Below are 23,351 nucleotides of genomic sequence, written 5' to 3' on the forward strand. Positions count from 1 at the left end.
GAAATCCTCGAATAAAACATTCTGTAGCTTGCCATGAATCAACCAAATGTCATAGCTAAATAGGCACTTCTCACTTTCTAGGATCATTGTTTCAAGATGGGATTAAGGTTAAATAAAAATGAAATCGAGATGTTCATATTTATGAGAGTTTACAGTAGAATAAATAAAGAGAAGTTGTTTCCTCCAATGACAAGCTTGGTAAATTGGAGGTACAGGTTTAAAATAATTAGCAAAACAGTCAGAGGGATGATGAAATTTATTTTCATATATTTTCCACATTTCTATGAGTTGGATCACCCTGTCTAAGCAGGCAGGTGAAAGATCATATAGTACCTATTAAAGGGATTGGAAATGTTCATGAAAAGGGAAAACAATTGCTGGACTCTTTGAAAGGATGGGAAAGTGCAGCTAATTGAAAGTCCTTTCAAAGTGCTATCAAGAGGTTAATGACCACTTTCTATGATATGACAGTTTTTGCCTTGGAGTGTGACTTAATTCACTTTGGTGGATTTGACTTGAAAGAAGTACTGAGGGCAGTACGGCACAAAGAGTACTCTGGGTGGAGGTCAGTAGCACATCTCTGAAAACAGGGTTCAAGAGAGATATAGTCCACTGAATGGCAAAAACAAGAAAGCAAATTATGTTTCACATTGGATGAAAGTGAATGACTTCACATCTTTCCATTTTATATTCCATCTGCATGTCCCTGACCATTCATTTAATCTGCCTATATCTCCTTCAAGCTTCTCTGTATCTTCCTGACAACTCACTTTGCCACCCAGCTTTATAGCATCAGTGAACCTGAATTTGTTACACTGGATCTCTCAATCAAGTCATTGAAATAGATTATGAGGCCCCAGAACCAATCATACAGCACCCCACAAGTTACAGTTTCACATACTGAAAATGACCAGTTTATTTGTACACCCTGCTTTCTGTTCATTTGCCAATTCTCAATCAACACCAGTAAATTATGCCCAATTTCATGTACTCTAACTTGGTTTAATAAGCTCTGGTGTGCCACCATATCAAGTCTTCTGAATGTCCAAATACACCACATATACTATTTTCACAAACTGTTATCTATTTTCACAAATCTCCAACAGATTTGCTAATCATGACTTCCCATTCGTAAGTCCATGTTGACTGTGCCCAATTATATTATTATTTCCTCAGTACTCTGTTGCCACATAATAATAGAGTCCAGCATTTTCCTAACTACTAATGGTCTCTACAGGTGGGGTGACACTTGCTACTTCCCAGTCTCTGGGAACTGTTCTAAAATCTATGGAATTTTGGAATCCATGACAACCAGTGAATTCACTGTCTCCAAAGCCACCTCTTTCAAAACCTTGGGATACAGATTACTGGGCCCTGGAGATTTGTCATCTTTCTGTGCTTTAGAAAGTTTTAAACTGAATGAGGTAGAAAGGCAAAAGGGGGCCAAGGATAAAAGTGAACAAATTATTAAATGTAATATCTCATATCAGCAAAGCAATAAAGCTGCTGACCAAACATTTCGATTTATTTTTAGGGGTAAGCAATTCAAAGTTGCTGAGGTTGTATTAAATGCATAGTACTCTGGTCTAGTTGCACTGAGAGTACTGTGTACAATGCTGGTTTCCATACAATGGAAATAAGATAAAGAAGAGTGCAATATACAGTAGGTTGCTAAGGATGGTAACAGGATTGAGCCATTACAGCTGCTAGGCAAGGTAACAGTTTGAGGCCTTTTTAATTAATAGAGGTGACATGATAGAGGTCTTTAAAACATTGCATTGTTTGTACAGGACAGTAATGGAGAGAATGTTTCTGCTTATGAGGGAATCCAATATTAGTGCTTGTGAATGCACTAATACAGTAAAGCTCTTGATAATCCATTGTTCAGCAATCCTGATGGTTCTGCATTCAGTTTACTATGTGCCATAGAACCATAGAAAGGTACAGCACAATACAGGCCCTTCGGCCCACCATGTTGTGCTGACCTTTAAACCATGCCTAAGACTATCCAACCCCTTCCTCCCACATATCCCCCTATTTTAAATTCCTCCAAATGCTTATCTAACAATCTCTTGAACTTGTCCAATGTATCAGCCTCCGCCACCACCCCAGGCAACGCATTCCATGCACCAACCACTCTCTGGGTGAAAAATCTCCCTCTGACATCTCCCTTGAACTTCCCACCCATTACCTTAAAGCCATGTCCTCTTGTTTTGAGCATTGGTGTCCTGGGAAAGAGGCACTGGCTGTCCACTCTATCTATTCCTCTCAATATTTTGTATACCTCGATCATGTCTCCCCTCATCCTCCTCCTCTCCAATGAGAACAGCCCTAGCTTCTTTAGTCTCTCCTCATAATCCATACTCTCTAATCCAGGCAGCATCCTGGTAAATCTCCTCTGCACCCTTTCCAATGCCTCCACATCCTTCCTATAATGAGGCGACCAGAACTGGACACAGTACTCTAAGTGTGGCCTAACCAGAGTTTTGTAAAGCTGCATCATCACTTTGCGGCTCTTAAACTCGATCCCCCAATTTATGAAAGCTAACATCCCATCAGCTTTCTTAACTACCCTATCTACCTGTGAGGCGACTTTCAGTGATTTGTAGATATGAACCCCCAGATCCCTCTGCTCCTCCACACTGCCCAGAATCCTGCCATTTACCTTGTACTCTGCCTTGGAGTTTGACCTTCCAAAGTGTACCACCTCACACTTCTCTGGATTGAACTCCATCTGCCACTTCCCAGCTCTGCATCCTATCAATATCTCTCTACAAGCTTCGACAGCCCTCCACACTATCCACAACACCACCGATCTTTGTGTCATCTGCAAACTTGCTAACCCAGCCTTCCACCCCCTCATCTAAGTCATTAATAAATATCACAAAAAGTAGAGGTCCCAGAACCGATCCCTGTGGGACACCACTAGTCAGAGCCCTCCAATCCGAATGCACTCCCTCCACCACAACCCACTGCTTTCTACAGACAAGCCAATTCTGAATCCACACAGCCAAGCCTCCCTGGATCCCTTGGCCTCTGACCTTCTGAAGAAGCCTATCATGTGGAACCTTGTCAAACACCTTACTAAAATCCATGTAGACCACATCCACTGCACTACCCTCATCAATCTTCCTGGTCACCTCCTCAAAGAACCCTATCAGGCTCATGAGGCAAGATCTTCCCTTCACAAAGCCATGCTGGCTGTCCCTAATCAGTCCATGATTCTCTAAATGCTCATAGATCCTATCTCTTAGAATCCTTTCTAACAGCTTACCCACCAGAGACATAATTCCCTGGACTATCCCTACTACCTTTCTTGAATAAGGGGACAACATCCTCCAATCCTCCAGTACCATCCCCATGGACAACGAGGATTCAAAGATCCTAACCAATGGTTCAGCAATCTCCTCCCTCACCTCACGAAGCAGCCTGGGGAATATTCTGTCAGGCCCCGGGGACTTATCTGTCCTAATATTTTCTAACAATGTGTTGATCCTCTCTCTTGATATCTACATGTTCTAGAACATTAACCTTACCAACACTGTCCTCAGAGTCATCAAGGCCCCTCTCCTTGGTGAATAATGAAGAGAAGTATTTATTGAGAACCTCACCCACTTCCACAGCTTCCAGGCACATCTTCCCACCTTTGTCTCTAATCGGTCCTACTTTTACTCTCGTCATCCTTCTGCTCTTCACATAAGTGAAAAAAGCTTTGGGATTTTCCTTCACCCTACTCGCCAAGGCCTTTTCATGTCCCCTTCTAGTTCTCCTCAGCCTCTTAAGTTCCTTCCTTGCTACCCTATATTCCTCATGAGCCCTATCTGATCCTTGCTGCCTACACCTTATGTATGCTGCCTTCTTCCTCCTAACTAGTTGTTCCACCTCTCTTGTCAACCATGGTTCCTTCACCCTGCCATTCTTTCTCTGCCTCACTGGGACAAATTTATCCCTAACATCCTGCAAGAGATCCCTGAACAACAACCACATCCCCATAGGACATTTCCCTTCAAAAATGTCATCCCAGTTTACTCTTGCAAGTTCTAGCCTTATAGCCTCATAATTTGCCCTTCCCCAATTTAATATCTTCCTGTCCTCTCTGCTCCTATCCTTGTCCATGACAATGCTAAAGGTTAACGAGCAGTGGTCACTGTCCCCCAAATGCTCACCCACTGAGAGATCTGTCACCTGACCTGGTTCATTACCTAATACTAGATCTAAAATTGCATTCCCTCTAGTCGTCCTGTCAACATACTGTGACAGGAATTCATCCTGGACACACTTAACAAACTCTGCCCTATCTAAGCCTTTGGTACTAAGCAGGTGCCAATCAATATTTGGGAAGTTGAAGTCTCCCATGATAACAACCCTGTTATTCTTGCACCTTTCCAAAATCTACCTCCCAATCTGCTCCTCAGTATCCCTGCTGCTACCTGGGGGCCTATAGAATACTCCCAGTAGAGTAACTGCTCCTTTCTTGTTCCTAACTTCCACCCATACTGACTTTAGAGAGGATCCTTCTACATTATCCACCCTTTCTGCAGCTGTAATAGTATCCAGTAATGCCTCCCCCTCCTCCTCTTCTCCCCCCCCCCTCCCTTTTTAAAACACCGAAATCCAGGAATATTCAATATCCATTCCTGCCCTGGTGTCAGCCAAGTCTCTGCAAGGGCCACAATATCGTAACCGTTTCCCACTCTCCTTTAAACTCGCAGGGGCTCTGTTTCTGAAGCTTCTTTTATATTCCACGGGACTCTGTTTCCTACAGTCCCTTTAAACCCACTTAGTTCACTGGAAAATTTATTACACTACTGTGTAAGATCTTACAAAAGGTGAATTAAAAATTTGATGGTTAGTATGCATAAGCATCAAATAGTCTGGAAAATCTGCCAGTCCAGCATTGCCAAATCCTGAGCATGCCAGATTATCAGAGTTTTAATGTAAATCCAACAGAGAATCAAGAAGCAACTTCTTTACACAGCAAGTGTTTAACTGGAACTCACTATTACAGGCAATTCTTGCCAGAGATAAGGGGATTGCAGAGATATGGTGGAAGACTGAGAGAACGTAAAAAAAAAATCTAATTTGGACTAAAACACCAACACAGCCTTGTTCAGCTGATTACCTATTTCTTTGCTCTCTGTTCACCTGCATTTTATGGTCCAAGAAGCAGACAAATTTCTTTTTAGGAATGGTTTCTTTTTGGGAGCAGTATTCTCTGAACTTTAGTTATGAGGACAGTAGTCATTGGAATTGTAGAATCATGCAGTAAAGAAGAAAGCTGCAGTGTCTGTGCTAGCTCTCTGGAGTATGATTAGTGCCACTCCTCCATTTCTCCCTACTCTCACCCTTCGTGTATTTATCTATATATATTTTTTGATGCCTGCTGTTGAATTTATGTTTACCAATCTATCCAGTTGCCCATTCCAAATCCTAACCAGTCATTGGGCAAAATGTTTTTCATGATTAAGCAACAAACAATCTGCTGGAGGAACTCAGTGGGTCAAGCCACATCTCTCAGGTGAATGGAATTGTTGATATTTCAGGTTGAAATACTGCATCAGGATCTGATCCTAATGCAGGGTCTTGTCCCCAAACATTGACATTTCCTTTCCTCTCACAGAAGCTACTTGACCTACTGAGTTCCTCCAGCAGATTATTCGTTTCTCCAGATTCTAGCATCTGCAGTCTCTTCTTCATGTTCCCTTTGTTTTCTTTTGCAAATCACCTTAAATCTGTACCCTCTTGTAATTGACTGCTAACACATTGGAAAGAATATTTTGATTACACTAAATTTTCTCCAAGTGAATATTGCAAAGACCACATACATAATAAGTCACAGAATCTACTTCTCTCCTTTGCAACTGGCTGAAACTGAGCTCTTTGCAACCTATGTGTCGTATTTGACTCTGGATTGGTATTTGGATCATATAACTATTGCAATGATGCTCCTGCCTCAGCGCATCTACTGCTGAAACCCAGATCAATATCCTTGTTAGCTCTTCACTTGATATTCCAACACATTCTTGGCTGGCCTCCATAATCACCTCTCTGTAAACTTAAGGCCACCCAAAATCCTGTGGCCCATGCCCAACTCATATCAATTTCCTATATGTGTTAACTTGCGTTGGCTCGTAGTTAAGCAAATTTTAAATTTTTCAGCAGGAAACAAACTGCTGGAGTAACTCACTGGGTCAGGCACTTCCGTGGAGGCAGAGAGATGGTCAACATTTCAGGTTGAGACCCCTTGTTTGCACATCACTCCACAGTCTCAGTCCTCCCTATAATTGTAATCTCTTTGTCATATTTCCAAAATGTTTGCATTCCTCCAATTCTGGCCTCCAAAGCATCTCTGAATTTAATCATTCCTCCATTGAGGGCTGTACATTCAAGACCTGGGTTCTGGGATTCTCTCCTGAACCTGTCTGCCTCTCTGCTATTCTTTATTCCTTTAATACTCTTTGAAGCACACCACTGACAAAGTTCTTATTCATCTGCCCTAATTGCTTAAAACATGTATTTATCCATCCCTAATTGCTCCCTGAAATGAATGATTTGCTGAAACATTTATTGCGGAAGTTAAGAAACAACCACATTGGTAAGTCAGGAATCACTTATAGGCCAGAATGAGTAATGTTGGCAGATTTTATTTTGTGAATGAACAATGGTGAACCAGATGGGGTTTTAAACAGTGCTGTAGTTTCATGGTCACTACTCCTGAGGTTTAATTTTTATTCAAGATTTATTTAAATACTTGAAGTTAAATTCCCCTAGCTGTCATTGCCAGGATTTGAAGTCCCATTAATAGTAAAGACCTGGCTACTAGTGCAGTTACTTAAGAGATATTATCTCAGTATGCTCCTTGGTGTCAATATTTTGTTTGACTACACTCCAGTGAAGCACCTTGGGAATTTTTACAATGTTAAAGATGCTATAAAAATGGAAACACAGCAGGTCAGGCAGCATCTATGGAGGGAAATGGACATTTCTCTCCATAGGTGCTGCCTGACTTGCTGAGTTCCTCCAGTACTTTGCATTTTGCTGATTAAAAAAAAATGGAACTTGCAGTTATTTAATCCCTTAGTTTTCTCTAATTTCAACTTCTCCAATCTATCCATGCAGCAGTAATCCCTCAAAATCATTCTTGTAATTTTCTGTATCCTGTCCAAAACATCCTTTCTAAGATGTAGTTCCCAGAGCTAGATGCAAAACTTGCCCAAACTAGTCTCTTACTAAGAAATCTCCCCAAGAAGTCTCTCACTATCTTCCTCACTGTTCACTACACTTTCAAGTTTAATGCCATTTACAGATTTCACATTTGTACTCAGTACTTGCAGGGGTATGCTAAATTCAATGGCCAAATGTTGTGAGGAATATGATGCTATAGTTTCACACTAATGGCAACTTTTTCTCACTAAGTTTTCAATGAAGGATTTTGCCCCACAAATTCTATTTGTAAAATAGTATCCAGCAGCTAATCTGCTAGAGAATAGAAGATTGGTTGCTGGATAATATTTTACAAATAGGAGCATAATAGTCTGTCGATGTTGTGAGGTTTTTGATTCGTCTTCAGAGTCCTTGTTGTATTCTTTCCATTGTCAGTTCTCTTTGTAGTTTGTTCTAAGTCTTTGGGGAACTCTTTGATCAATATTTTCCTTTGTGAGTCTGGTTCTTGACATGTTGCTAATTGGTGTTCCTGCATTCTTTATAATTCAGTCGAAATAAACTATTTATGTACTTCTTGCTTTGAGGTGCCTGAGATTTCTAGAGCCTATTTATTCTAATGTATAAATAGCTACCTCATTTAATTTTTTCATTATATCTACCAAAATAAATCTTGATTTCCCAGTTTACATTATAAGATGTAAACAATTACTCATGAATCTATTGATACATAACATTTTGCATGTAGCTAATTTAATTATTGTGATTTTTAACAAAAATGTCCATACTTAAATGACAAATGTGCTTAAGTTCAGCTCTTTTAAGTACTTAGTTCTATTAAGGACACGTTTTTGAAAAGAGCTGCAGAGATTGTGTGCTTGATATTTGTAAAACTACATACTACAGAAGCCTTTGAGGCATTCTTTATTAGGCTACCAGGAAAAACCATTAAATGGCAAGGAATTGAATAATACCCACTAGAATACCAAGCAAGGAAGGTTAGGAACCTAATAGGCCCAGCAATCCCAGAACAATGCAAAAACATTGGTCAAAAGTACTGCTATCTATCTTTGTCTGCCTTTTTCATTGTTTATCTAGAAATTACTCTTATTGCATGCTTTTCCTGCCTTTACCCATTGCCATTACAATCTTGTGTAGTCATTGTGATTTAAAATGGTTGCTGTCTCAAAACAGTTTTAACCTGAAAATCTCATTTAACATGTGCAAGCATAAGGCAGCAACTTCTCATGACTATAAGAAATAATCTTTATTTAAAAATGTTTCAAAATTTAAACATTCAATTTTGTTCTGTGTCCTCATCCTCCATGCTATTTCTGATTCCACTCTTGAGTGTCGCCAATTGTGGATCTCTCTTTCCCATCCTTCATCTTGTGTAAAAGAAAAATCAAATTGTTCTGGCCTTGTGCTTTTTCTTGATTGAAATGTTTGTTGCTTAACATTATTTATTCTATTGCTGACACTGATACTATTCAGCAATATTGGAGTCAAATAGGTAGATAATTGAAAGAATTAATGCATAAATAATTCCTTGTACAAGGACTTAAATAACAAGCCAAGAATAGAAAAAAAACTACTCTAAAGCAACTATTCATTTCACTTAACACAATATCACGGGGATCTGCTGAATAATATCAGCAATCTATTGTATGGCATTCACTTCCTGTATGTACCACACTTACTTCATCTCTCCCTTTGGATATCAAACATTAATATATCCTCCAACACTGTGATTAATATCTCATGCAGGGAAGCATACAAACACAAAGTTCCATTGCTTTTAAATCACTAAAATCTCTGTGTTGCATATACTTGTAAAATGCTGAAAATGTACGTTTCATTTTCTTTTCAGCATTTTTATTATAGACCTGGGATTGTGACCAGTGCTTCCTTTAAATGGCAGCCCCGTATTTCTTTTTACATCTCCAACCTTTAAGGGGAGCAATTCATCTTAAGTTATAAGCACCATACACATACAAGAGTATGGGCTGCCACTTGTATTCTAGGAATGGAACAAATGTGCAGCAGGTAGATGGAACCTGTAACAATACTCTTGCATGAGTTTAGTTCCAACAACCAAAATTAAATTTCTTTTATTTGTTTTCCCTCCCTACCTCCTGCCTGATTTTTCACATTTAAAAAGTGAGAAACATGTACTTTATGAACTGCAGTTTTTTGAATAGATGGTTGTCATTCTTCCTTTGTTGTACCCACATATTTTCCACAAAAACATCTACCCACTACTTCTGTTGTGAACCAGCTGTCTCAGGGGTCGTTGACTGTATTGTATGGACCACCTTTCCTGTGGGATGATTTGGTGCTATTTTATTCTATGAAAGGCTGTCACTGCAGGGCTTTTATTTTCACTCAGGAAGAGCTGCTTTTGGCTTCAGTAAACTGCATTTTATCGAGTTCAGATTTACAGTATACTTCCTTTGACATTAGCTTTTCAGACTAAATATCTGCATTAAAACACTTCTCACTCAGCACCAGCACAAGTAAAAAATATCAGCAAATGCCCATGCTCTTTGTAAAATGTAGAATACGTATAGCACAATTTCTAAAAGCAATTTTTGTAGGGAACAAATAGTTGTGAGATTTTCTTGGATGAGTACTTGAGCTTGTCATCTCTGGCTAAAACGTTTAGGATTGACAGAGATCTCATAGGAGACTGCGGAGAAGTGTGAAGTGGTGCATTTTGATGAGAAGGAGGAGAGGCAATATAAACAATGTAAAAGGGGGTGCTGGAGAAGAAAGACTTGTGCATTCATGTTCACAAATCTTTGAAGGTACCAGATCAAGTTGAAAAAGGATGTTAAATCATTGACATCATTAACACACATGCTTAAAATTAGATTTTTACTCATTTTTGAGTGCTAATTGCTTCTGAGACATAGTCTACTGACAGCAGGCACCTCAAGGCACTGGAAAAAATACTATCAATGTCGTCTCTGTAAAATCCTCCATATTCACTGATAGATAAGATCTTTATTAGTCACATGTACATCGAAACACACAGTGAAATACGCCTTTTGCGTAGAGTGTTCTGGGGGCAGCCCGCAAGTGTCGCCACTCTTCCGGCACCAACATAACATGCCCGCAACTTCCTAACCCGTATGTCTTTGGAATGTGGGAGGAAACGGGAGCACCCGGAGGAATCCCACGCAGACACGGGGAGAACGTACAAACTCCTTACAGATGGTGGCCAGAATTGAACCCGGGTCTCTGGCACTGTAAAACATTACGCTAACCGCTACACTACCGTTCCTGCCCCTAATTTATTTTTAAATTTAAATTCATCTGGAAGATGAAACAAAACAACATCAGTGTTGTCTCCCAGGCTAACATCCCTACCATTGAGATCCCAATTACCCTCAGAACTGCAGGGTTAGCGAGGCCGTGTTGTTTGCACACCGAGACCCAGACTCCTGAAATGAACTCACTATTCTGAGCACCGTAATGGGAGGAGATTGCTTGCAGACAGAGATACAGATTCCAGGATGTGCACACAAACCTTTGTGAAGAAATGTCACATCCCCACTGGGAAACTCTGGCCCTTCACCACTAAAGTGGAGAAGGACAGGGATGATATTGAGAATGCAAGGCCTTGTATTGGAAGGACAAAGAAGTCCTGCAGAAGTGGCAGAAGGAGTATCCCAGCTCACAAATTTAAACATTTATCAAAAATAAATTGCTTAACCAACACAGCGTGCTTGCTTTAGATTTCCTTGCCTTTGAAAAGTGTTGAAGCCTGACCTGTGGGATGAATAGGCAGCTGCTGTGTCATTTACACTTCGACTCATGCAAATGAGTCGGAGCTCTTAAAGAACTCTATACCAGCCACAGGAAATTGGGAAAGGGGAGGGGCAGGGGTGCAGGGTAACAGTGCACATTTTAGTCACCGCAAAACAGTGTGCTGCTGCCGTCTGGTTTTTATGAGCCCCTCGGTACAGATCTCAACTTTGAGTGATCATGGAAGAAGGACTGCTGACTCCTTGCATTCCAATTTACATGCAAACATAATTCGATATTTATCCCTTTGAAACACGACGGCATTGGATCCTAACAGTATCTTTGTGTCACCCTACTTGTCATTGAAGTTATATGGCTGACTTTGTCATTTACCTAAACAAGTAAGCCAGTAGAGTGGTTTAACATCAACTACAAATATCCTATTAAACTACTATAAATGTAGAGACTCGAGGGCAAATTGGGTTCGATATAATAATGAAAGATACTTAGATGTGATACGAGATTTATTCTGTATTTCATTGTTTTGTAGGACCTGGGTGGACATCATTTGTTAAATCAAGGATATCATTTGTTGTCCATCCTTGATTAGCCTTGAAAAGCTATTGGTTTGTCAGATTCTTAGGCTGCCTTATAAATGTGATGAACATAGTTGCACACTGTTGCTGGGTAGGGAATTTCAGGATTTTAATCTTGCATTGATGAAGGATTGGTAACATATTCCCAAGTCAGGATGGTGTGGAACTTGGAGGAAAACTTGCAGTTCTGTGATTGCCATGAGTCTGCCCTCTTTGTCCATCAAAAGGCAAATTTCATGGATTTGGGACATGCTGTTCAAGAAGCTGTCAGCATTTAACCAATCTGCTGGAGGAACTCAGTGGGTCGGGCAGCATCTGTGGGAGGAAAGGAATTGTTAATAATTTGGGTTGAAACCCTGCATGAAGAGCAATTCCTTTCCTCCCACAGATGCTGCTCAACCTGCTGAGTTCTTCCAACAGATTGTTTGTTGCTCCAAATTCCAGCATCTGCAGTCTCTTGTGTGTCAAGCCTTCAGCATTTGCCTGTTAGTAATGCATAGTGCAGCCACAGAGTGTTGGTGATGGAGGTACTGAATATTTGAAATGATGGATAGAGTGCCGGTGAGAAGACTGCTTCATCCTGGATGATGCTAAGCATCTTGAGTGTTCTTGGAGTTTTACTGATATAGGCAAATGGAATGAATTTAATCACAGTCCTGACTTGTGTCTTATAGATGGTGAAAATATTTTGGGGATTCGGGAGTTCAATCACTTGCTGGCAACTAATGAACCAAAAACTCTCTTCTGTAGCCATAATATCTCCATGCTTGGTCCAGCTGATTTTCCATGACCTTAGGGTGTTAATGTGGAGATTTTGCAGTGATAATGCCTGTGAATATCAAGGGGAAGTGGTTAGATTCCCCTGTTAGAGATTATTTGAATTGCTTGAGCTGGCAATATCCTGACTATCTCTGTGTCATAATCTGCAATATTAGTCCAAGAGAACATAAGTAATTGTCATTACTGCAGGCAGACAGAAATAAGATTCACATCAGAAAATTTTGTGTTCTTTGAGTCAAAGTTCAATTCTTGTTTCTGACGTATGTAATTCAAACTTGCACCCACTATGTGACTTGCAATGGTATTAACGTTGCAACTGAATCCAAGGATACCTTCAGCATAACCAAAACAGCTGTACCTAAAAATGATTGCGAAGGGAAATCTTGTTTACTCTTACATGGAATGTAATTAATATTTATTTATTTTGGATGCTAAAATGACTTACTACCTTGATCTATAACATAAAATAGTGATGTGAAGGTTAATTGTAGGGTGTATTAAAAGTAAGCAAACTGCTATACAAATAAATATTCCTACGTTAAAAGTGTCATTTCACGAGCAATGATTTGCATTATTCTCCAAACCCACATTTACCAAGTAATTTTAAGTTAACCCCGGGTGCCTGACAGGCTGAGAGCCGGTGACATACTTAAAAGTGAATGTAGAATGACAGTAGTATGTGCCCTTGTACTCTTGCACACTCATCATTATCTGCAATCTGCCAGAGTTCCAAAAAGCATTAAGAATTAATGGTGATGTTGTTATTTTCGTATGTGTATCTATATCTTCAAACTATTCTTACCACTACATGAAATTATTGAAATTTATTGCTGGTTTACTTCAAATTCATTGGCCACTCATATGCACTTTCTTTTCTGATTGAATTTTGAATTGAAATGGAGATCAAGTTTTCACAGTTTGTTGTAGTTAATTTTAAGAACATTACCCTAGCTGCTGGTCCCTCCAATAATACCAACCACTTTCTGTAAGTGATAGTCACTACTGGGAGCTACAGAAGCTGATCCCTAGCCCTTTAAGGAGCCCCCTAGATCTAATTATAAGGAACTAATGGGTTATCTTTGAAAGGCATTGTAATTTATCTTTTATTCCATTAAGGAATAGAAATTTACCTAATCAAACTGGAAAATAATTTGATATACTTTCCTTGAAGGGAGATGGAATTGGAGTCTTTCAATATTTTTAAGGCAGGGACAGATAAATCCTTGATAAGCAAGGGGATGAAAGGACAGTGCAGGTAGATGGGAATGCAGAATTAAGGTTAAAATCAGATTAGCCATGACTTTATTATATAGGAGAGGCTTGAGGTGCCAAGTGGTTTACTCCTGCTCCTAATTAGTATGTTTACACATTCACATTGTCACCAGTCTCCCAGCTGGGTGATTGACACATTGATTTTAGATGCTTGTCTTTTTACGATAATTAACATTTCAACTATATTAATCAAACTTTCCCAAAAGACATGTTCTTAAATTAATCAAGAAATATGTGTGGGTTTTTGTTTTAAAAAATGTTTTGAAGCACAAACTGATTGTACTGTTTCTTAAATTTATCCATATACAAATGAATTTGAGTCACAATGAGGAAAATAAAAGATTAGATGTGAAATGGCCCAGTTATGGGAAGAAGGCAGAAGAATGGAGTTGAGAGGGAAAAATAAATCAACCATGATCGAATGGCGGAGCAGACTCAATGGGCCGAATGGCTTAATTCTGCTCCTATGTCTTATGGCACATTAAAACTTGGTCCACAGTGGGCCATTGAATCTTCTGTTTCGTAGTCCACCACTGCTAAATTTTATGAGGTAGAGGCCTTCCAGTCCAGGGATGAAACCTGAGGTTAGTGAGTGCTGGAGAAAGAATAGAAGATTGGCTGGGTTGGGCCAAAGTTTGGTAGAGGGAGCAGAGTCAACGACAAAGGATAAAAATAGGAGGGGTTGGGTTTAGCATGTTTGCACAGATTAGAGATTGGAAGGAGTGTCCGGCCAGCAGGTTTGTGTTTGCATTAGGTTGAGGGTCAGCTGCCTGGCATGGTGGATGAAGGGGACAGGTGGAGGGGTTTCTTGGCAGAATAGAGTAATGGAAATGTCAAATGAGTGTCATGAGCTGGGGATATTCTAGGTATGCAGTCAGGGTGAATTACAAAGGTGTGATTACTGTGAGACAGTTAGATACATTGGCTATTAAATTTCTTTTGCACCCTTGACTCCTTGAATTGCTGCTTCCTCTCTATTGCCCTTGACTGTGTACGTTCACAGCTTCCAGCTGCCCAATGAGTAGAGGACCTATCTCCTCCTCTGTATTTCATGAATGCCTCCTGATCTGGGTGCTTGTTTCTGCCACTGACTGAAGTCACTGCTGCAGCATTCTACAAGCAGTGGAAAAGCTCTCACCCACATCTGCAGCTGCAAGCAAAGTCTGGTTTTGTGATTCAGCCAGCGGCAGCATAATTTCAGTTGACTGATCCTGGAACCATTGAAACAGAGACACTTACAGCACAGAAGGAAGCCATTCGGCCCATCTTGATCACAGCAGGCAAAAAAAACAGGCTGATTCCACTTCCTTGCACTTGGTCTCTTGCCCCGAGAGTTCTGGCACCAAGAGATTCAGTGTCTTGGCTCTCATGCCAATGAGGTTGCTGCAGAAATGCTGTGTGTGATCCATAGCAGGACAAATAGCCTTGGGTTGCACATGTTGGTCTTGCACACATTTTCTATTGTACTCTAATTTTAGTCCCCATTGGTCATTTGAACTGATACCAATACAGTGTACCTGGAAACAATGGATAAAGCACATGTTTAGGTTCAAGGGCAGTTAGGTACTTAAAAGGGGAAATGATAAAAATATCTGGATTTCTTCTGTTTAAAAACTAGGTCAGATGGTTACTTTTCATCATCTTACAGTGATGCAGTGCAAAAATTTCCAGATTAAGAGCTCCTTAACATATCGAGTGCACATCCTGTGGGTCTGTGCAACCTCAGCAGAGGTCAGTGAAGAACAGGAAATTTTAAAAGCACAAATGACAAACACTTTATAATACGAGATTGTCCTTGCAGCATTACATGGATGCATAAAAATGATTTTATCTTGGAGACAAGTATTAACTCAAAAATATCCAAAACCCTTTCAAATAAAGAATATTAAAATATTAAATCTCCCATGTGGCTAGAGGCACATGTGTAAAATTTCCAATATAAAGATGCATGAATTCCAAGTCTACCTGGCCTGAATCTCATTTACTTATTTACGACAATTGACAAAAGACTTTGTGCACCTTGACAGCCGGAATGATGATGACGTAGTAGGACAATGGTTATTTTGGTTTGTTGTCCCACCACATTAAATTTCATTAACAATCTTTAGTACTTGGAAGTTGGGTTATCAGCATTCAGTATCAAGGGGTCGGGCTTCTTGACACGGAGTCTTGTTGGGTTGGGGATCTTGATCTTCACCGATGGGTCTTGACCTTCACTGTCTGCAGGTTGGAGCATTGACCTTCAGTTTCAGTGGGCAGAGTGTCTTGACATTCAGTATCAAGGGTTTGGGGATGTTGGGCTTTAGCATTAGAGGGTCTTGACCTTCAGAAGCAGAGTGTTGATAATGTCAGCATTCAGTCGAGGGGATCAGGAGTCTTCGCTTGCTGTATCAAGGAGGTTGGGTATATCTACCTTTATCAGGGGGGTGGGGGGGGGTCAGGTGTCTTGACCTTCTGTTACAGGGGATTGACGATATTGGCCATCAGTAGTGGGGGTCTGGGCAGCTTGGCCTGCAATATCTATGTAAAGGAGGTGCTGGCATGTTATCTAGTTTCTGGTCTTGGTTCCTAATCATTTGCTTTATATTGGATTTAGAGTCATAGGACTCAGGCCCTAGGTCTGAGATCTGTACTTTCAAATGGCTCAAGAATTTTTCCAACCAGCACTATGAGCAATATGGGAATAGCAATAATTTATGAAGAACACAAGTGAAGCACTGACAGGGAATGAGTTATTTTCTTTTTGAAAAGTTAAAATATTGTTTTAGATATATTTCTGCAGAGAATATATCTGCACCTTATTAGAGCACATAGCCATCCTCCACAAGAGGTAACTATCTTTTCAAGCACAGGATGAAAAGCCAGCATTAGAGAAATGGAAAATCTTTCCCAAAGTGCAGTTTCTTTTTAAATATGCTTATCTCTACCATTCCAGAAAATTGAGATGGAGTACACTAGGAATCAGATACTTTTGCCAAGACACTGAAGTAAAATATTGTAAGTGTTGGCAATTTGAAATAAATTCCGGATAAAGCACAGACTTCTCAGCAGGTCAGGAAAACAATCTTAATGTTTTGGATCAGTGACTTTTCGTCACAATATTGCTGATGAAAGGTGATCGATTTAAATGTTATCTCTTGTTTATCAGTGATCTGGCCTAATGATTGTTCCCAGCATTTCCTGTCCTTATTACTGTCGCCATCACCCACTGGACAAGTGGAGTGTATAAGTGGAGCACCTTGCATTTGCTGCAAATCCACTAGGAATCTGAGATGTGCCTCTCAATGGAGCCCAGGGAATAGTGAACTGACTGAAGAAAGGCTAACGTTATTGTAGCTTACTTACTGTTTGCACATGTTTCAAAGTGAAAGTCTGAAGGTCACTACATAACAAACTAACACCATCGATAACAGATTGTAACATTACCGCCTCATCTGATGGGATAACGTGATTATTTGTTATTTATCTAGCTTTATGACAGGGATTAATATTTAAAAATTGAATGGGTCTACCATGAGAGAAAGCAGAGAAAGCAGTAAGCATTCACTCCAGTGCTTATTTTGTCATGATGTTCCTCAGGTAGATCCTTGTTAATTCAATAGTCAGTTTTGTGCCTAGGATTCTATTCTCTCATTTCATTGTAGGATTGTATATCTATTGTGTCAACACAATTGGTGTTTTTGTGGTTAAAAATGGAGAAGGTCATTTCTTGATGTATTTGAAATTTGGATATTAATGAAATAAATATGAGTGCATCTTTAGGTTGAGTAGTTGACCCAAACTATCACCTAAATAATTGATATCAATTTTTGTTGAATCTGATAGTTCAAATAAAGTAAGAAAATAAACAATTATGCAAGAAGAAAATGAAGGAATTGATGAAAAATATACAAGCATTCAGGCTAGGCAGGTGCCTATTTCTTACATATTTCTTTCTTTCCTTCTATCTCCCTTGCCACCAAGGCCCTGCAGTGAATTTTCATGGATCTGATCCCTCGCCATACAGACCATTTTTGCAATTTTCCTGATTATTCCATAATCTCATGGCCAAAGTTATGGAGAATGAACAGAGGATTGGTCTTGGATATTAACCTCCATATTCTGACTGGATATGAGCATAGGAAACATGTCCTTTAGAAACATTGGAGCATTCAAATGGATGTCAGCCACTTAATGCTCAAGCTTGTTCCACCTTTCTGAAGGCTCATGGTTGAATGATGATCAAACCTTATATACCTGCATTGGCTAATATTTGTAATATCTTTGTTTAACTAAAATCTCCCCATTTCAGATTTCATAGTAAAATTTACCTAGCATCAGTTACTGTTTCAGGGAAGAGAGTTCCAAACTTATACCAACCTCTGACTATAGAAGTTTTTTTTATCTCAACTCCTGAAAATCTTGGGCCTAACTTTTAAACAATGTTCCAGTCCTAGTCCCAATCTGCAGAAATAGTTTCCTTTCATCTACTCCATCAATTTTCCTAAACATCTTGAAAACTTTGAACAAATCTCTTGATAACCTTCAGGGGTAAGTTTTTTTACTCAGAGAGTGGTGAGTGCGGGGAATGGGCTGCAAGCAACGGTGGTGGAGGCGGATACGACAGGGTCTTTTAAGAGACTGTTGGATAGGTACATGGATCTGAGAAAAATAGAGAGCTATGGGTAAGCCTAGTAATTTCTAGGGTAGGGACATGTTCGGCACAGCTTTGCGGGCCTGAATTGTGCTGTAGTTTTTCTATGTTCTATATTCTAATATACCTTGTTGGACCTACATGACTTCTCTCCTTTCACCATTTAGGTGATACTCTTTTCTACCTTTTGCCATAAAGTGCTTATTATAGATTATTTTCTAAATGGTGATGATTTGCATGCATTGTGTTAAAACGCATTGTATTCTGATGTACTGTCAATCCCACACCTCTACCATAGAAAAAGGTCAAAGTCAACAGTCACCTGGGAAAGACAGCAATTGCAAAGGCAGCATGGTGATGCACCAGTTAGCATTGTTACCTCATGGCTCTAGTGTATAGGGTTTGATTCTGACCTCAGATGCTGTCAGTATAGAGTTTGCATGTTCTCCCAATGACCACGTGGGTTTCCCCTGGGTGCTCCAGTTTCCTCCCACATGTCAAAGCTGTGCTGGTAAACCAACTGGCAACTGTAAGTTGTCTCTTAGTGTAGGTGAGTGGCAAAAGAGCCAAAAGGGGAAGCTGGTAGGCAAGAGAATCTCACCGGCCTGAGGTGACATGACCTTGAATCACAGTGTCTAATTATGAGGGGTAGCTGTTTGGGCTGCGTGGCTGACAGGCAATAGGAAATATGCTAATGGAGTGGAGTGGGAACACAAGTACAGCCACTTTGAGAGATGATAGCTGAATGGTGCTCTCATGAGCCTCAACCATGCTCCTGAGATTTGATGATGTCTTCACTGATCTTTATTATGTGTGTTAATCCCCTTGAGGTTCTGCCTTCATATCCTTGTGGCTTCACTTCAGGCATTGACCTTGAGTGCAATTTACTTGCAATGTTACTTCTTTAATTAACCGGGCATTGTTTTTGTGTTCCAGACCTTCCCATTTATAATAGCAGAAACTCAAGAATCTATTATTAAAGCAGTATTAGCAGAGCAAAGTCAACATGGATTATGAAAGGCAAATCATGTTTGACAAATCTGTTAGAGTTTTTTGAAGTTATAACCAACAGAGTAGATAAGAGAGAGGTGGTGGTTGTGGTAATTTAGACTTTCAGAAGGGCTCCCTTAAGGTGCCACATGAAAGGTTATTAAACCAAATTAGATTTGGGTTAATATAATTGATGTGGATTGAAAATTGGTTCATGGGCAGAAAACAGAGAGTAGGAATAGATGGTTATTTTTGAGCTAGGAGGTTATTTTTGACGAGTGCGTCTTGCAGTGTTTACTGCTAGTAGCCCAGGTGTTGACACTCCAAATCTATGATTTAGATGAGGGGACCAGTGTAATATATCCAAGTGTGCTGATGATGCAAAGTGCTATAGCTGGTTGTGAGAATGTAGAAATGGATCAATTAGATGTGGACAGGCTAAGTATGGTGAGAGATAGAAAGGTGTTGGTGATTGGAATAATCTGCATGTCTGTCCACACGAATCACTAAAAATTAATGTGTAGGTATAGCAAATAATTAGGAAAGCAAATAGCATGTTTGCCTTTATTGCAAGAGGAATAGGGTGCAAGCATAAACACATCTTAATGCAATTATGCAGGGTCCCATACAATATACAGGTCTATGGAGACAGAAGAGACTGCAGATGCTGGAATTTGGAGCAACAAACAATCTGCTGGAGGAACTCAATAGGTCATGCAGCATCTGTGGGCGGAAAGGAATTGTCGATGTTTCTGGTCGAAACCCTGCACCAGCACGAAAAGTGGAGACTACCTGCCAAAAAAATGAAGTTTTCTTCTTTTCTCCAACAGGAGTTCTGTGAGACCCTCTCTCACTGCTCCCCCTCTGTGGTTTCTACTGCTCTCTGGCTCTTCGACCACGTTCTTACCAAGGCTCACTACTACAGCCACGTATCCATCCTCAGTACCTGCCAAAACCCCCACTATCTGGTTCCAACTGTTGTTCACCTCTCCCCCAGTGGTTCCCATTCTCACCTCCTTGACTTATCCGAATCCAGCACTGGTAGCGCTTTGTGTTCCTGCTTATCTCCCTCCAGCAACTGTCTCCCATCTTCACACTCCCTCTCCCCACCTCACTCCATCTGTTTTATCCCCCTTTGTCCCTCTCTCTCTTTGTCTGCCTCCATCTATCATTCACCTGCCGCTGTCTTTCACCTCCACCCCGGCTCACCTCCCCTACCTCGCACTACCTGCCTGTCATCTTACACCCCTCCTCAGTCCTCCAATCACCTCAGAATCCTTTCTCACCATTCTCCTTCTCTTTCTCAACTCCCCACGCTCAATCTTGATGCAGGGCTTCGACCCAAAACATCATTCCTTACCTCCCACAGATGCTGCTTGACTTGCTGAGTCCCTCCCGCAGATTGTTTCTTACTCTGGTATAACTGAGGCTGGCATACGTGTGACACAGTGGTGCAGCTAGTAGAGTTGTTGCCTCAGATGTCCAGTGACCCAGGTTTGATCCTGACCTCTGGTGACTGCCTGGGTTTCTTCCAACATCCCAAAGACATGCAGGTAGATTAAATGGCCACTATAAATTGCTCCAATGTAGGTAAGTGGTAGAATCTGAGGGGAGTTGATTGGAATATGGGTAGAGTGTGTTTCCTTGTATGAATCTATGATTATATGGTTGACTTGCAATAGTGGGAGTTCAACAAAGCTGATTTGTCATATGAGGAGATGTTAAGAAGACTGGGCCTATATATACAGGAGTTTTGAAGAATGAGAGCTGATTTCATTGCAAAATCCTTACCGGTCTTGAAAGGTCAGATGTTTCCACTGGCTGGTGTGTCTAGAACCAGGGATGACAGTCTCAAAGTAAGAGGCTGCCCATTCAGAACACTGATGAGAAGAAATTTCTTCACACATAGAAGAGTGAATCTTTGCAATTCTTGATCCAAGAGGGCTGTGGAGGCCCAATCACTGAGCACATTCTATGCAGAGATCAATGGACATTTGGCTATTATGGGAATCAAGGGATATGGGATTAGTGCAGGAATGTTTCACTGAGGTAAAAACTCAGCCATGACCTTACTGAGTAGCAAGTTAGACATGAGTGTCTGAATGGCCTACTGTTTTTGTTTCTTCAGCTGTACTTGGAAATACGCAAGGTTTTACAGTATTGCGTGGGAGGAGGAATACCAGCAAGAAATAGCAGAATAAAAGACACTCACAGAACTGCAATGCAGTTGCAATAACATTTTGAGGAATTTGATATAAAAGCTTTCTATTGGCATTACATTGTTAAATTGCTTTAAACTGCAAAGGAATTTGTGGACACGCATTTCATCCCAGTCCTTTGAGCTCTATCTTGGCAGTTCATTTAAGAGGCAGGAGTTCTTGATGGGAAGAAATCAAATCCACTGCATATGATGGCTTATAGTTATTGACCTTGTGCAAACGGCAGAAAACTCATTGAAAAATAATTCATTATCTTTTTACAGCTTGTCTATATGATCACAGATAGGGTGATGAACTATGATAAAACGTTGCTAAATCAGAATTAAACAGAAGTATTTGTAATCTTTCATTAAGGGCCAGCTATGAAACTTCCTTATGATGGATATTGCTGACATGCTTTTATCAAACAACTTATTCTAATTTGTACTTCACCTGTTGAATGCAAGTTTTCTTTTTACTGATTGCAGAATGGAATGGGAAACCTAAAAATCACAAATAAAGGGATACGGCTGGAAGGCAAATCTGAATTTCTTCTTCCATTATATGTCAAAGAAGTTCATTCACGAAAGGTAAGGAGGAACAGTCCTGGCAGTGATAAGTTAAACAGACATTATTGACTGTAGATGAATGTGGATAATATTAAAAGTGCAACATGAGTCCCTTGTATGAAATGAATTTTCTTTCATTATCATTTAGAACTTTTACTTTTTTCCCAAACCATGCTCCAGGTCTGTTGATTTAATACAAATCCCCTATTTTCATGGATATGAAATACCTTGCTGGTTTTGCAACCCAGTTAAAAACAAATCAACAATACACTCCTTTGCTTTTTCTCAAACTTCAAGTTTATGTATGTGTATATATAATAGCTTATAATGTTGCCCCATGATGCCAGCATTGTATCAAAGTTGCACTGTATTTCTTTATCGTTTTCACTTTCAAGCATGCTCCTCAAATTGCTCTTCCTTTCTGATTCCCATTACTTGTGAGTAACAGAATCAGAATCAGATTTCAGTAACAGCATGGCATTTGCATAAACTGTGGGGAATTATTGCACAAAAAATACTTTTTTTTCTTCCCTTTGTGACACACATAAGCTTCACTTTTGCTAATTTAGAATGATGTAGATAAAGTAAAGCTGGAGGAACTTCGGCTCACAATCGATGAGCTGGAGTTGCAGCTTCAAACACTGCGCAGCATCAGGGAGGGGGATAGTTATGTAGATACTGTACATAAGGAGACGGTCACCCCCCCCCCCCCCCTTAGAACAGGTACTACTGGAGTCCAGGAAGTAGACAGAAGGGTGACTATCAGGGGAGGGAAAAGGAAAAAGAAAATGAACAGGCAGAGAGAGCAGAGAACCCCGGAGGCTGTTCCCCTCAGTAACAGGTTTTCCGCTTTGGAGGCTGTTGAAGGAGATGACCTGCCAGGGCCTAGCAGCAGCAGCCTATGTCCCAGGTCTATGGCACTGGGATCGGTCCTGCTGCTCAGAAGGGAAGGGAGGAGAAGAGGAAGGCAGTAGTGATAGGGGACTCGATAGTTGGGGGAACAGATAGGAGGTTCTGTGGAAGTGAGCATGAATCCCGGTTGGTATGTTGCCTCCCAGGTGCCAGGGTCCAGGATGTCACTGATCGGGTCCACAGGATTCTAGAGCGGGAGGGAGAACAGCCAGAAGTCGTGGTTCATGTTGGTACCAACGACATAGGTGGGAAGAGGGATGAGGTCCTGAAAAGTGAGTTTAGGGAGCTAGGAAGAAGGCTGAAGAACAGGACCTCGAGCGTAGAAATCTCGGGATTGCTGCCAGTGCCACGTGATAGTGAAGGGAGGAATAGGAGGAGATGGCAAATAAATGCGTAGCTGAGAAGTTGGTGCAGGAGGGAGGGTTTTAGATTTTTGCATCATTGGGATCTCTTCTGGGGAAGGTGGGACCTGTACAGAGAGGACGGGTTA

At 40.5% G+C, this 23,351-nt stretch overlaps 1 protein-coding gene across 2 annotated transcripts in view; it reads left to right on the forward strand.

Moving 5' to 3' along the window:
- Positions 1–23,351, forward strand: part of LOC127584923 (zeta-sarcoglycan) — a 740,120-nt gene that overhangs the window by 539,246 nt on the left and 177,523 nt on the right. For both annotated transcript variants that reach the window (XM_052041943.1, XM_052041951.1), the window contains exon 3: positions 21,869–21,970. In XM_052041943.1, coding sequence (XP_051897903.1) covers positions 21,869–21,970 — 102 coding nt within the window. The remainder of the gene's footprint in view (positions 1–21,868; positions 21,971–23,351) is intronic.

This window comes from Pristis pectinata, chromosome 2, assembly GCF_009764475.1.
Source record: "Pristis pectinata isolate sPriPec2 chromosome 2, sPriPec2.1.pri, whole genome shotgun sequence".
Classification (NCBI taxonomy): domain Eukaryota; kingdom Metazoa; phylum Chordata; class Chondrichthyes; order Rhinopristiformes; family Pristidae; genus Pristis; species Pristis pectinata.